Source organism: Camelus ferus, chromosome 10, assembly GCF_009834535.1.
Source record: "Camelus ferus isolate YT-003-E chromosome 10, BCGSAC_Cfer_1.0, whole genome shotgun sequence".
NCBI classification, from domain to species: domain Eukaryota; kingdom Metazoa; phylum Chordata; class Mammalia; order Artiodactyla; family Camelidae; genus Camelus; species Camelus ferus.
The window spans coordinates 57,202,824-57,218,575 of NC_045705.1; the positions used below are offsets into that span (position 1 = coordinate 57,202,824).

At 42.0% G+C, this 15,752-nt stretch overlaps 2 protein-coding genes and 1 long non-coding RNA gene across 9 annotated transcripts in view; 2 read left to right on the plus strand and 1 right to left on the minus strand.

Annotated features, from left to right (window-relative positions):
* Positions 1–8,745, minus strand: part of LOC102512119 (short transient receptor potential channel 2) — a 33,455-nt gene extending 24,710 nt beyond the window's left edge. For all 6 annotated transcript variants that reach the window (XR_004323342.1, XR_004323341.1, XR_004323343.1 and 3 more), the window contains exons 1-4: positions 8,614–8,745; positions 6,180–6,321; positions 5,219–5,374; positions 3,875–4,053 (exon numbers count right to left, since the gene is read on the minus strand). Coding sequence is in view for 3 of the 6 variants with exons in the window: in XM_032489262.1 (XP_032345153.1) it covers positions 3,875–4,053; positions 5,219–5,374; positions 6,180–6,321; positions 8,614–8,658 (522 nt within the window). In the remaining 3 variants the exon portion in view is untranslated. The remainder of the gene's footprint in view (positions 1–3,874; positions 4,054–5,218; positions 5,375–6,179; positions 6,322–8,613) is intronic.
* LOC116666468 lies at positions 3–8,699 on the plus strand. The gene is made up of 3 exons (XR_004323347.1): positions 3–184; positions 889–920; positions 8,574–8,699. It is a non-coding gene; the product is annotated as an uncharacterized LOC116666468 (long non-coding RNA).
* A 4,511-nt stretch (positions 8,746–13,256) lies between the features above and the next one.
* The window catches only part of RNF121 (ring finger protein 121), a 65,309-nt gene continuing 62,813 nt past the window's right edge, over positions 13,257–15,752 (plus strand). The window contains exon 1 of one of the 2 annotated variants that reach the window (XM_006181636.3): positions 13,257–13,366. In XM_006181636.3, coding sequence (XP_006181698.1) covers positions 13,304–13,366 — 63 coding nt within the window. In that variant the 5' untranslated portion in view covers positions 13,257–13,303. The remainder of the gene's footprint in view (positions 13,367–15,752) is intronic. The other variant, XM_032489256.1, reaches the window with a different exon arrangement.

Genomic DNA, 15,752 nt, shown 5'->3' on the forward strand with positions numbered 1-15,752 from the left:
GGAGAAGAAAATGGAGAAATGGGAAATACAGACATTCACCACCAGGGGACACTGCCATCTAGTGCCGGGGATCCTTCCAAACCCCAAGGCTTCAGCTTAGTTAATGAGTGTTATCTGCTATAACTTGTCCATGGTACCTTTGCTTGTGTGCGCACACTCCTCCAGCTCTAAGATGTGAGATTCGGTAAGTCTGTATACTTACTTCCCCAGTGCTAAGGGTTTTGTCATGATCCTGGAAGACCCAGGGATAAAAGAATACATGCTATTGGGAAAAACAGGGCTATGGAACTGATATCATGTGCAAATTTTTCGAAGCATATGTACACCTATATTTTTAAAAATTGGTACAGATATAAAATTGATTCATGTCAGTACAAAATTCACAATACTCATCTCTATACACCTATATGAGAGACAAATTATACCCACATATGCATTTCTTTATATTTAAAAAGTTCTATTTTGAACTACTTGGAGACATTTTAGTCATTTTTCTCTTTTAAATAGTTTAATAATATTGTTTAAATTCAGTAGGATTTGTTTTGTGATTTCATTCACTTGCAGCTAAAAACCAATTTTAGCCACCATTTCCAGCCATCTGTAAAAAGATGTGTATAGACATCTCATGTCTCTTTCTAGAATCTGCCACTTTATCACAGGTATTTTATAAACCTCTCTACATCTAACTACAGAAATGTCTGTGATCAATTATCATGCACTAGATCATTTCTACATAGGTTTTATTTTGGGGTATGCTACAGTTCTTAATCCTTTGTCAAAATTCAATTAATCTGTGTCAGTTTGTGGCTGTTTCCTTTTTTATTTTTCCAAGTTTCCTTTTTTTCCCTTGAATTTAAAAACTTAACAGTTTTTTCCTTTACTTTTCAGCTGGGCTGCTTCTATCCCAGATTCCTTTTAAGGTAAATGTCTTTCTTAATAAAACATGACTTTTTCTCATTCTGCAAGTTTGACAAGTAGTATTTTTAACTCACATTCACTGTTTAGTATTTTCTAATTGACATTAGAATCTCATTTTGGACCTTTTGAAATGTTAATTTAATTTTGAAATGTTTTATTCAATTTTCCAGGGTTTTAATTTTTTCCTTTCCCTAGTCTCATAAATTTCAGAGTGAATACTACTGGAAAGTGGAACTAGATGAATGTGTAGAGATGGTTTATTTAACCTTAACTGTAAATGAGATTAAGCATTAGGAATTGAGCTTCCAAGCACAGGCTAAAGGGAGTCAGATGGCCTGGGTTCAAATCCACTCCAAGACTTATTTGGCAGTGTGACCTGGGACATCCAGTACATTTCTCTGTGTTTCTGTTTCCTGACTGGAAAATTGATGATCATAAAAGATCTTATCTCACAGGGTTATAAGCCCTTAAGTTTTGCTTTTACTATAATATACCATTAGAATGACACATTAGGAAAAAATGTGTGGCACTGTAGACATATTAAATTATAAAATCAAGCTTCATTGCTTGATGAACCCTCTCTTGTAGAAATGTTTTAGGATCTCCTTTCCCTGTGGTTTCACTGAGATACCTGCAATCAGTTTCACTCTGCTCTTTTTTCTTTTGGCCATCAAACGTGTCTTTATGTTTGAAATTAAAGCTAATCTTTTATTTATTGATTGATTGTTGAAATATAGTCAATTTACAATGTTGGATTAGTTTCTGATGTACAGCATAGTGATTCAGTTGTCTATATATACATATATATGTGTGTGTGTGTGTGTGTGTGTATATATATATATATTCCTTTTCATATTCTTTTTCATTATAGGTTACTGTAAGACACTGAATATAGTTCCCCGTGCTATACAGTAGGACCTTGTTGTTTATCCATTTTACATATAGTAGTTAGTATCTGCAGATTCTGAACTCTTGACTTTATCCCTCTCCACCCTCTTTCCCCCCTGGTAACTGTAAGTTTGTTTTCCATGTCTGTGAGTCTATTTCTGTTTGGTAAATAAGTTCACTTGTGTCCTTTTTTTTCCTTAAAGATGCCACATGTAAGTGACATTACATAGTACTTGTCTTTCTCATTTTGGCTTACTTCACTTAGTATGACAATCTCTGTGTCCATCTGTGTTGCTGCAAATGACATTATTTCATTCTGTTTTATGGCTGAGTAATATTCAATTGTATAAATATACCACATCCTCTTTATCTAGTCATCTGTTGGTGGACATTGAGGTTGTTTCCATGTCTTGGCTGTTGTAAGTAAGTTTCACTCTGCTCTTGATGGTCAGTGCCTTTCTGACATTATGGCTCTGGAGTTGCTGACTCCCTTCTGCCTCAATCCCACCATGGTCCTCAAGGTGCAGGGTAATTTATATGGTGAGAATGGAAAAGACTCTAGGAAGCCGTTACTTAGCCTATAATTAAGGAGACCAAACTTCCTAGTTTGCCTGGGACATCCTGCCTTATGTCATTTGGCTCAGTGTAATTATTAATAGCAGTCTTTTTTGCTCTCAAAGTTATCTCAGTTTGGATAATAAATTTTATAATGACCTTATCTACCACTCTGCTCTGAAAGGTCATTTATATAATGAACATATATACTAAAAAGCCTACTTTGTTCGAGGAGCTGTCCTAGCTGCCAGGAACGTCTTATAAAACAAGACAAACAGGCCTCTAATCATACAGAGTGTCCTATTTTATTGGAGAGCTGGGGCCACAGGGCTCTGGAACACACAGGGACAACATGGGGACTTGGCAGAGCGCAATGAACTGCTGCCACTGGTCCTTTTGCATTGTCAGCCCTTCCCACGATGGAAGAGTAAATCTCAGACTGAGCTTTACTTCGTCTCAGTGCTCTGGTCTCTCCCAAGATGGTGCTACAGAACGGTCTGCTCTAAATCCATTTCTCTTCCCGAAGCCTGGTCTTTTATTTTTCACAGTAATCTCCACACAAGTCACACCTTTGAGGTTCACTCCTGGTAACTCAAGTTCTTTTAGTTATGTCAGATGTTTGAAGCTTCTTAAAAATGCACTGTGTGCATAGGAAGCACTGTGGTAATAGCAGGAGACCTGACTTCTGGTCCCTGCTCTGTCCTGACTTACTGTGTGAATTAAAATGTATGTTTCTCTATGTGAGACAGGAAATGAGGTGACTGGGGCTTGATGATCTCTAAGTATTTCTTCATCTCTAGAATTCTATGACTTTAGCTTTGTGTGATTACGTCTTGACATTTGTTTGAGTCAATTACGGGGGGAGAATACTGCCTTGGAAAAATAAATGGAGACACCAGTGACAAGAATGCAGGAGGAGTCAAAATAGGCTTAGGAAGAAAAAATAACCAGAAAACTGGCTGAAAAAAGGGGAGGTCAATTGACCAGATACCTATCCACAGCCAGAAACCTACACATCTTCTCTCAGGAGGGTCTGTGTATTGCACAGGGAGAGAAAGGGGGACACGTGAAATTGCAGAGTACTTATTCAAGAATGTATCCAGCTTTGCTACAGGTGGGTCAGGGAATGACAATGACAGAGGGTCTGTAACTGAGCCCTGGGGCTTCCAGGTGCTGGAAGGAAAAGTCTGATGAAAGCTATAGCTCCCACGATCTTAGAAATAAAGTATGAGATTAAGTCTGAATCCCAAAAGAACTTCATTATGGCTACCAAATGGTCCAACAGCTTTGTGTACACTGTACTGGAGGCTCACTCACTTGAATCTTCTGCATGTGAGAGGGAATGACACGGGTTCATGCCTACCAGTAAGGAGGGACAGAAAGCCCAGTTATGTCTGTATTTGAACGTGTGTGTACGTGTGTGTGTGTGTGTCCCTCAATTAAGCACCAGCTTCCTTACAAGAAACTGAAAAGGGTGGGAAAATGTAATAGCTTGCTCCACCAGGGTACATACCTGTCTCAGCCCAGAGCTCTCTGGGGCTGAGGGACCCACGACAGGGTCATCTGAGGAGTCCAGAGAGGAACACACCCTTAGGAAGGCCAGGCCAAAGGACTGATGACGGGTGAAGGGCTGGGAGCAGGTCAGGCGAAGTCGATCCCATGACTCACCTGAGGCTGGAGCCAGGAAATCATCTCAAGAGAAAGAAAATGAAGGGAAAGGAAATGCATGAATGGGAGGGAGACAGAAAGAGAAGGTCACTACTGAGGAGGGGAAAGAAGTGACTGGGACTATATAAATTCCAACACAAGAAGAATGCAGGTTATTCCTCCCCTCAGGCCCTGGTGCTCAGGGCTTGGCAGTGCCAGTCAGGGCCCTCTCAGACCCCGTGCCTTGCTTCTCTGTCATGGTTCCACACTGTTCCCAGCGTGAGTACATCCTTAGTCTCTACCTCTCCAGAGAACTTATCAGTGTCTCATTTTAACAGGGGTATCTGTAGTGTTGGAGCCTGGAGTGAACACTTGCCCAAAGACAAGCTGAGCTACATCTACCCTTCCTGGACCAAGAGACCTCAACCTCCCTCACAACACTGCACACCTACACAACCACAGGATCACACATCAATACTTCAGACCCTCCTCCCCTTCAATTCCCAGCACGATCTATAGGACCTCGTCTCCCCCACCTCGTATCCCATCTCACACTTCCTTCACAACAGTGTGTACACCTCCAATATAAATGCAGACAAATCCTTACTAGACTGAAAGTCCCTAGAGGCCAGGAATCAGGTCTTATGTTTCTATCTGCACAGAACAGGACTCAGGAAACACCGTACGCTACGTAACTATAACCATCACCTAGCCTTCCATCACTTAAACATTCATCCTACTCCCAACTCATACTTACACTTATATACACATATACAAACAAGCACACCAGTCACAAATGTGGGTTCTACATCTGGCTTCACTGAATCACATGTTGTGTGTAAACATAAATCATAGCTCATAAATACCCCCAGCTATCATGGAGTCTCATCACGGAGAACTCACACACAAACATACCACACAGTGGTTCACTCATTAACTGCCCTATCCCTCCATAGATATAAGGAAGCCCCTGCAAAGGCTCCCTCCGACAATACACACCTATCAGCTCTTATAGCCCTCTATGGTCCTGCGTCTCTCTCTCATAATCACTCTCTCTTTCAGTCTATCTACCATTTCTTCTTTTGCCCTCCTCATCATCTTTATTTCTTTTTTTCTTTTAATGGAGGTACTGGGGATTGAACCCAGGACCTCGTACATGCTAAGCATGCATTCTACCGCTGAGCTATTTCCTCTGCCACCCCCTCCTCACCATCTTTAAACATGCGGACCCCTGAGCGGTTTTTCCCCTGCTTTGAATCAGCCAGGGACATTAGCATGGTTGCAGGCAGCAGGGTGACGAAAGGTCTATCCAGGGACCAGGAAGAACGACCTACATCAATCTGCAGGAAAGCACAGCCACAGTTACCTGGGGACAAAAGGTTGAGAGAAAATTAAGGGTGATGAGATGACAGGGGCTCTCTGGACTATACACCAAGGTATCAGGGGGAGGAGACCATTCCTCCATTCGAGAGCGATTTGGAAGCTGCAGAAAGGTCAAGCAGCACAGTGAGCCAGTAACTGCAGTGGGACGAGACCTCTGCCCACTAAATGACAACATGAAGGTGCACTGTTTCTTCTGGCCAGAAACTGTCCCCTTACCCAAGAGACTCACTGCTCCGCTGTTCTTTGGCTCTGGAGGGCAGTGCTAAACTCTGTTTCTCTTAAATCCTTGCTAGGAAGCCTGACATCTTTCTGTCCTGATGGAGCTGAGACCAGTGGTCTCTGTCAGCTTTCTATTCCAGAGACTTCTAAGGCCAACCTTCCCAACCAATAAACTCCTGTGGTGCCTTCCTGGATGATCCTGCACAGTTTATCCCCTGGCATCCTCCTGACAGTGATATTTTGAGGTTCCATTTGTTGGCATTTATAATTATGCTCATTAACGTCCTAAGGCTTCACCCAGGCCAGTCAGATCAAAGCAAGGCAGGCACGATGAGCAATTCTAGGAGTGCACTCACGCTGTACTCTATGTGAATGCAACCCTTAAGGTTCGCCAGCACCACACATCTGCCCCCAGGGCAAGGGCCACATCTCTCCTTCATACCAGGTGGGGCTTGTTCTATGAAGGCTGCTTGCCAGCTGAACTGAGACGTGTTGCTGTGGCATCTGGAGGGTAACATTCCTCCTGTGCTCTCCCACCGAGGTTCCTAGGCTCCAGAGAACTTACTCACCCACGTCGATGTAGCCGATGGGCACTGCCCTCTCCAGCTGCAGCTCAACTTTTAGTTGCCCGCTCTTGTCCTGAGGGCAGCTGAGCCAAGGTCCCCTCTGACTCTCTGGGTGCAGCAAGTTCTCCACTGGATATTTGGGATCCTGAGTCAGAGAGAAGGAGAAAATCAGGAACCTCACTGAGCCCAAGGAGGGAAAAGATGCCCCATGAATGAGGGCTCCCTACACTCCCAAACCATTCCAGGATCCTAACATGGCAGAAAAGGCATTAGACAGTAGTCCACAGCTGTCAGTGCCAAGGGATTTATAGACACTGTTTACCTCTCCTTCATTTACCAGACTACCTCATTTGATCCTCGTAACAACGGCGGGGGGTTCTTAGTTAAGAGATCAGCAAACTGAAGCTTAGGTTCAGAAACTCACCTAAGGCTCCAAGACCAAATAACCAACCAAAGTCAGAACTCCCAGGTGTTTAGAATTCAGGGCTCTTAACCACCACACTGTACTAGAGTCATCCCTTGGTATCCACAGGGGATTGGCTTCAGGACCTCCTTGGCTCCCCAAGTCTATGATGCTCAAGTCCTTTATGTAAAAATGGTGTAGTATTCATGTATAGCCTATGTACATCCTCCCATATACTTTTTTCCTCTTTTTTTCTACTGATGTATAGTCAGTTTACAATGCTGTGTCAATTTCTGGTGTACAGCATAATGTTTCAGTCATACACATATATACATATGTTCCTTTTCACATTCTATTTCATTACACGTTACTACAAAATATTGAATATAGTTCCCTGTGCTATACGGTAGAAACTTGTTTTATTTATTTTATATATAGTAGTTAGTACCTGCAAATGTCAAACTCCCAATTTCTCCCATATACTTTAAATCATCTCTAGATTACTTACAATACCTGATACAAAGTAAATTATATGTAAATGGTTGTAAATACAGTGTAAACACTACGTAAATAGTTGCTGACATGTGGCAAAATCAAGTTTTGCTTTCAGAGACTTTCTGGAATATTTTTGGATCCACAATTAGTTGAATCTTGGGATGTGGAACCCATGGATATGGAGGGTTGACTGTATTTCTTTTCATTTATAAAGTGCTTCCACGGACATTTATTTATCTTCAAAGTAACTCTGTGAGATAAGAAAGTCAAAGATTTTTATTCTGAGTTTACAAGTGATAGTGAGAAATTAAAGTGATCTGTTCAAATACAACAGTACTGAAACTGAGATAGAAATTCTCAGTTCTAACCCCAAATCAGGTGTTTTTTTGGTGGAAAGGCCTTGAGCAAACTACTTTCTCTTTCTGGATCTAAATTTCTTCATCTATAAGTAACGGGTAGGGAGACTAAATTCATGGTTTTTAACCTTTCCAATTTATTATTTATTATTATTAATTAATAAGAGGTTTTAGAGATAAAAACAGAACTCTGTTTAAGTACAGGTTGGGGGGTCAGAGACATTCTTATGCCCCCCTCCTTTCAATTTCTGAAAGTGGGTCCCAAATAGTACAGTTTGAAAACCACAGTATTAGAAGATAGCTAATATTCTCTAGCATTTTGTAAGTCTGAGTCCATGAAGAAAACAGTTTAGGCTAATCATGTAGGCAAGGAGGATTAGGATAACTTTTATTTTATTTCACTCAGAATAGGAGCCGATATAATAGTTCCTAAAGACTTTCTAAGGGTCTTTCTGAAATGTGTGGGGATGTTTTTGATTGTCCTAATGAGCAGAAAGTAGTGTTGTCATTAGGGTCTGGAAGCCATGGATGCTAAATATCCCACCATACATATGATATTGCCATAAAATGCAGACTTCTCATGCCCAAAATACCACTGGCATCCCTTGAGAAAGATGAAGGTAACAGAAGGGGAAGAGTAGGGGGAAGGGGTAAATGGATAGAGAAATGACAGCAAAGGGATGGAGGGGATCAGTCCTGGGCCCAGGGCCCAGCATCTAGTACTAATAGAGATTTCCTGAAAGAGGCCTTTTAGGGAGAAGACCAAGACCACCTTCGGTGGTGGTGGTGTTATCCTCACAGGTCAGGGATGACCTTGAGTGTCCCAGCTTGCTTTCAATGACAGAGTGACTAAGTTGCCCTTCTGGGGATCCTGGTACAGATCTGGGGCCTAGAGAATTGCCAGCTCCCTGCCAGCTTCCTCCCCAGGTGGAATCCTGAGGCTGTTGCCTTTCTTACCTTTAATTCCTGGGAACACTTGTTTAATGCATCCTGCACTGCTCTGGGAGCAACCTGAAAGCAAGAGCTGTTTCCTCGCTTTGACTCTGACCTCCCAAATAATGGACAAGGTCTCTTTTATTGGATTGGGAGTTTCTTTAAAGTACTGACTAGTCTCCTATTTTTCTTTTTTTCCAAACTTTTCAGTCACCAAGAAAAAAAAAATCATGCCTGCTAACTAATATACCTGAGAGGAAAATGACACAACATGGCTAATCTTCACAGGAGCCATGGTGGGCCTCGCAGCTGTCCCAAGGCCAAGGCAAAAATGCTTTCTCCTGAGAGTTCTTCTGTCACCACTGTGGAACTGCCTATGTTTTGGTCTTGTCAGCTCCCAGAAGGGAAAGAATCCTCATGTCACTCCTGAAGGAGAACAAAAGAAAAATAAATGAGCCATGGCTGTTTCTCTGGTAAGACAAGTTTTCTGCATCAGTCAACCACTGTTTCTGATGACCAGATGGGGTTGGTGGGGTGGTGATCAGGGAGTAGATCTGGACCAGCTGATGAGATTCCAACAAAAGTGAAAGAACTGGAATGCAATAGAGAAGCAAGTACCAAAAAATATATATGTGTATGTATATATATAAACATGTTGATGTTGGACTATATGTAGGTAAGCTCCCAAAGGCATGAACTGCGCCTTTAATCATTCATCTTTATATCCCTAGAGCCTAGCACATAATAAAGACGTATAACAAACGTTCAACTAAATATATGACACAAGTCTATTACGGTTTTTTTCTTTTCGTAAAATAAATCTTCCTTCACTTTTCATCAAGGTTCTCCTCTACTAGAAATCTTCAGTGGCTTGCTGACCTATGCAAATCCCTTGCTACATGGTGGGTACCTGATAATATTAATTCAGCTTGGCCCCTCAAAGCATCTACAACAAAAATCTCTCCATTTCCTACTTCATCTCCTACTATTCCTTTCATCAGAGGATGTGTTTTACCTAGCATTGTTTTATTTATTTAATGTTAAAAGTTCATATGGGTATTTGTACTTTGTCTTTTACTAAACTTTTTACAGAAATTTTAAATATATGTAAAAACAAATATACTAGTATAGTGACCTCTCATGTATCTGTCACCTAGCTTCAACAATTCCTCGGGCAGAGGTGTTTTAAAGTTGTCTGAATGTCTTAAGCTGAGATCTCTCTCCAAATATTTACATCCTGTTTTAATCATGTTTGTTACCCACCTGGTCCCTAAAAATGAGTCCATGAGCCCTAATATACTCCTGACCATAATGGTCTTCTTGCCTCCTTCCTGCCAAAAAAAAAATAAAGTTTCCCACCTCCAAGACTTTGCTCATGCCATTGCTTCTGCCTGGAATGCTCTTTACTTTTCCTACTGTCAAATCTAATGCATCTTTGATGCTCAAATGTCACCATCACTCTGCTCACGGTGATAGCTCCATCCTCTCAAATCCGTATTACAATTATTTGCGTCTATCTTTCATCCCTTGACCAATTATAAGCTCTTGGAGGACAGGTTTCATGTTTGATTTATTTCTATATCCCCAGTGTAAGAGGGAGAAACATACAGTTCCAGATTAACAAAAGTCTGCTGAATGAATGACCATAAAAATTAAGCTCCAGAGGGCCAGCCATCATGGAATGCTCAGAGTGAGGTAGACTGCTTTGACAGCAGTAATGAACTCTTAGTGAAAGCCACCTAAAGGTCACAGGTTACGTTCAAGATGGTGCAAAGGCTTCAATGAGAGAATGCAGAGTGAGTCCCAGTCACCTCTTGGCCTCCAGACTAATTAGAACTGATTACTCCCACTATAGAAACTCACTGAACATTGAGCTAGATGTTGGAGATACAAAAATAAATAAGATACGATCTATGTCTTGGAGAAACTCTTAGTATACATTTGTGATTTGACTGGAAAACTCCACCATTTCTCGTCACTAACACACAGATGTTTGACGTAGCCAGTCCCAAAACTACACTCTAGGCTTGGGGACCCTGCAGCTGTCGATCTTGTATATTTAATTTAGTTAATTTGGGGGGGGGGCGTGTCTAGTATGTAACAGGCACTGTACTAGGTTACACAGCAGTGAATTCAAGACATATACAATCTTTACCACCGTCTATCAAATTGCTTGTAGTTTTCCAAAGTTTAAGCACTTTCCGACCTCCCTGTCCTTCCATACACTGTTGTTCTTATTTTTTGGCAATTACTTATTTACCCTGTGTGTCTCCCAACTAGGTAGTGAGCTCTTTGAAGACAGGGATTTTTATCATGCTCACCATCTCCCACACCTCAGAGAGGTGCTGAAACAGCAGGCATAAAAAAATAGTAGTTTATTAAGTTAACCAAATTCTAATCAGAATTTCAGCAGAAGTTTCTGGCAGGCAAACACAACAAACTCATCAACCAATAAAGGGCCACAAATTGCTAAGACAATTCTAAAAAGATAGATCAAAGAGGTGGGGTTCAAGTCCTTGAAAAAAAGTACAAAGTTGCTGTAATTAAAACATAGTCTATAGAGACAAGCAAATAGTTTCCAGAAACAGACTCATACAAATGGGAATTTACAATCTGTTAAATAGAGCAGAATCATGACTTTGCCAGAAAAAGATGAAGTAATAAATGGCATTCAGAAAACTGGTTTGTAATGTGAAGAAAAATAAAAGCAGATCCCTACCTCACAACATATTAAAAAAAATTATACTCAAATGGGTTAAAGATGGAAACATGAAAAATACTTTCAGCTAACACAAAATCAAATGTTAAAATCAAATGACTGATGGAAAGAAGGTATTTGCAACATTTGCAACAACTTGGATAGTATTCAGAGTTATTTTTAAATACTACAAATCAGTAAGGGCAAGCAGTCCAATAGTAAACTGGAGAGAAGACACAAACATGTAACTCACATCAGATTAAATCTGAAAGACCAAAAGCCCATATAAAAATGTCCTCAGCCTTACTAATAATAAGGAATTGCAAATACCTCTTCTAAGGCTAGAAAAAAATTTAAAGTCTACAATATGAAGGATTAGCAGTAATATGGGGAAATGGGCCCTCTCATAAACACTTCCAGCACATCTTAATTTTAACTAGCTGCATTTCAAGAATAGCCACATGTGTCATAACTTGTTAAAACAGTACAGCTCTAGAGGGACTCAGATGTGCACGAAATGATACATTTAATGTTTCCTATAGCAAGAAGCATAAAACTCTAATTAGTTGAGGAATGGATAAATGAAATGTTATATATCATAAAATGGAGTAACAGTTAAAAGGAATAAATTAGATGTAAATATATATAAACATGGATAGCTCTCAAGAATAGATTTAAAGAATAAGTTATAGAATTATACACATAAAAACAGCACTTATGTTCAGTTAAAAAAGAAAATGAAACAATGCTTATATTGTCCGTGACACATATAATTTTTTTTTCAACAGACTGGGAGAATACAGAGTTAATCATAGTAGTTGCTTCTGGGGCCAAAGAAAGGTTAATGAGTCTGAGGGTCAAAGACACAAATAAATTCAACTTTTATCTGTATCATTTTATCTTTTTTAAAAATGAGGAAGCAATCACATCAATTGTCATTTTGGGATTATGAGTATATGGTGTTTACAATATTCTTTGTATAAGGTTTTACATAATAAATATAATTCCCATTTTAAATAAATGAGATGCCTGTAGGTGCTGTAAATATCACCCTGTAACTTCCTGTTGGCCCCAAATAAAGTTGACTGTCGTTCTAATATTCTGTGAGCCCACAAGACACCTAGCCCTATCCAGGCAACCGGGACGTCCAGGGTGCGTGTGAGCAGGGTCCACAGGGTTCCGAAGTGTCGGGTCCCAATGTACAAATAATAAAGTGTTGGAAATGAGTTAGGAAGCTGTAAGTTCGGGTGCAGCATACTGAATAAGGTGTACAGGACAGGGTTAAAGGTAGTAAAGGTAGGAGCTGGTGCCACAGAATGCGGCCGTAGGAAAGAGTACGGAGACGTGTGAAATGGAACCTGAGGCGCGAGAGCCTAAGCAGCAGTTAGGGTGCCGTGGAGGTCCCGCAAGGCTCTTCAGCTCTCAGCTTCGGGAACCTAAGTCGCGCCGCTACTTCCACCACTCCTTGGAACGCGCTGTTCTATCCACTTCCTTGATGGTCATCCTCCCTCCCTTTCAGCCACTCCCCACCAACCCCCAACGCCCCTCACCCGGGATAATAGACCTCGATGAGCCACCGCTGCCTCAGATCGTGGACCACAAGCCCTTTCTCCCGCCAATTCGGCCCTCTGACCTCCGCCTTCTGAACCAAGCACCACTCTTCCGCCTCCCGAAGCCCGGGAATTCGTTCTCGGACCTCAAGAAGCCACTGCTTCTAGAAAATGACTCCCACCGAGGCAGGAAGGCTTGTGCTACAGGCAGTAAAATACACTCGCGAGGTTTCTGTGTGTTGCACTCACTACAAATCTCCTCTCTAAAGAGCAGAATTGAAACTTCCGGGTCAGTTTCTATGCATTCTGGGAAATGTAGTCCCTCGTCTCCACGCTTCGGTCCTGTTGGCCAGAGTGAGGGAGCGTCGCAAAAGTTGACGATTTAGGGGCCCTTCCCTTTGGCACTCCAAAGGGGAAAATTGGTAAAATATTTGCACTGAAACTAATACAAGCTCAATTTCTCTTTTTTCAGGAGCCCTCCCCCGCCGGAGCTTAGAAGCGCACGGGATCTGTCCCTCCTTGACCTTTACGTGAGCAGCGGGTGGACGGTCTCTTAGTTCCCATCGGGTCTCCGCCAGTCTTGGTGCCCCGCCCCTCCTGCCGGAGCCCGCGCCGCCGATTGGCTAGGAGCGCTTGAGCGGCGGAAGCAGCTGGCTCGCGCGGGGTCTGGGGGGAGGGGGAGGGCTGTGAAGATGGCGGCAGTGGTGGAGGTGGAGGTTGGAGCAGGTGCTGCCGGGGAACGGGAGCTGGATGAGGTGAGAGTTGAGAGTCGAGGAGAGGAGAGACTCAGCCTGAAACTGAAGGGAGGGGAGGGGAGGTATCAGGAGTAGGGGTCCTAGGAGAGACGGGATCCTGAGAGGAAAGGAGCCAGCTGGGGGGCGGGTGCGCGGAGAGGGAAATCAAAGCTTCCCTGGATTCCAGGACTCGAGGACTCGGAGGCGGTCATAGGGTAGAAGACTTGCAATAACCTCAAGGGTAGAGATGGAGGGCAAGAAGAGAAGCCAGAGGAGTGGGGGTATTAAGATTTGGGATGATTAGCTGAGGGTCCTAGGGAGGACTTAAAGGGCTGCCAGGTAGCCTGAATTGGAGGGGCGTGGACTTCTGCCAGGGAAAGCCGGGTTTTCACTGAGGGAGAGGACTCTAGGTTTGGAGTGGGGGTTGGGGACGCGGGCCGGGGAAGAGTGCTAATATACTAGTATTATAGCTTTGAGTTATTTTTATGTAAGAATTCTTTACATTCTAGAACTTTGTACATAATGTGGGCTCGGTAAAGTTTTGGTCAACGAGTGAACGAATGGATGAATGAACGATTGTATACTGGAATTCATCCATCTTCTTTACCAAACATTAAGTTTCATCTTTGTGCCGAGTCTTGGGGTAAGTGCTAGGGACACAAGAGACCCTCCCATCGAAGAGCTCACAGTCTGGTGGGGGGAGACACACAAGAAGACTAGTCATTGCATCAGAGATATAATGGTGGCACTGAGAAGAGCAGACCAGTGCAATTTGGGCAAGGTTAGGTTTCCCAGAGGAGATTAGTCTTAATGGGTAAGTGATTCTCTATCTCTCTCTTCTAGAGTTAGGAATTCTTTAAGGGTGAGCTCTTGAGGGTATATGTCCCCTTTAGCTACATAATAAGCATTTAACAACTGGTGTATTCAATTACCAGTGGTCCTTGAAGGAAATCACTAAGAGGAAGGAGACATTGAGTTTGAGGGGAATGAAGGGACAGCGCTGAGAAGCAGAGAGAGAAGGTGAGAAGTGGAAAGGGAAAAGATTCTGAGGCCTAGGGTACATTCATAGCTAGGGGTGCTTGTGGTCTTGCACATGGCAGCATACGGACAACAGGGAGGAATAGGAGGAAAGGGGTTGATCATAGGGAATGAAACCAGTGGGATCTCTGAGGGATCAGAATCATCGAGGCCCTAGCTGTGTATTGGGGGTGGATAGCTGGGGTCTGAGGATGAGGCTCAGAGAAAGGGAGTAGAAGTGGACTTGAGAAGCAAAGACTGTTGTTTGGTGGTGGGATGACTTGGAGGATTTGGTTCACCTGATTGGGATCATTAAGGTGGGGGGAGGAGATTGAGAAATTGACAAGTGGCCAGAGCAAGGAGAGATTTTTAAAGAAGCATTTTAGAACTATACCTTTCAATCACTAATGACTAGTGTTTGGATACCACTCGGTTGGTGAGGTGGGGTGGTTGTGGAAATGACTTCCAAGGCCCCTTTCAGCTTTAAGTTTCTGTGATTACAGTTGGCTGTGGTTCAGTGAGATACACTTGAAAGTGCCTTGAAAAAGGTAAATACTGTATTGAAGTTATTTTATGTGGTTTGTTAGTCATGGGCTCTCCTTTGAGGGGAGCCTAATTTCAGTTATATATATCAGGATTTATTGGGATAAAGAGCACAAGTTTTGTTTTGTTTTGGGGGAAGATAATTAGGTTTATTTTTTATTTTACTGGAGGTAATGGGTATTGAACCCAGGACCTCGTGCTTGTTAAGCATACACTGTACCACTGAGCTATATACCCTCTCCCCTCAAGAGCACAAGTTATGTCAGAGGAGAAAAGAACTTAAAGTTTTGATGTTAGACATTTTTTATTTTTCCTTCTTAGCTTTTCTTCCCTTGTTTTTTTTTTTAAGAACTTAAGAGCTTTTAGTAGCGTAATTATACTGCCAGAGCCTTAGGCCTAGAGGTCAGCTTTATATGTAACCACTAGCATTCATCTCAGAAAACTTCTATTTCTTGTTTGATTTACTAAGAAAGAATATAATCTGTCGTCTGAAAATTCTGTATGAGCTAGTTCTATCCTTTTCCTTGTGTGTTTAAGAAAATAACTCTAAGTAGGAACCGTCATCCCTTCAGGCTCAAAAAAAAAAAAAAAAAAAAAAGAAAGAGGGTTATGGTTTGGCAGACCTTAGTTTATGAGCTTGTGAGCAAGTTTTCACTAATGTCTCCCAGCTGTTTCTTAGCAGTCTTAACAAGTGAAAGAGAAGGTGAAATCCATCCTTTAATTTGTAATTATTGGTGTCTGCTGTGTATTATGCACTGGGAATTCAAAGATCAGTAAGACAGGATCTTTATCAATTTACAGTGTAGAGAAGAGACATGCAAATGGCCCACTGCAGTACTGGATAATT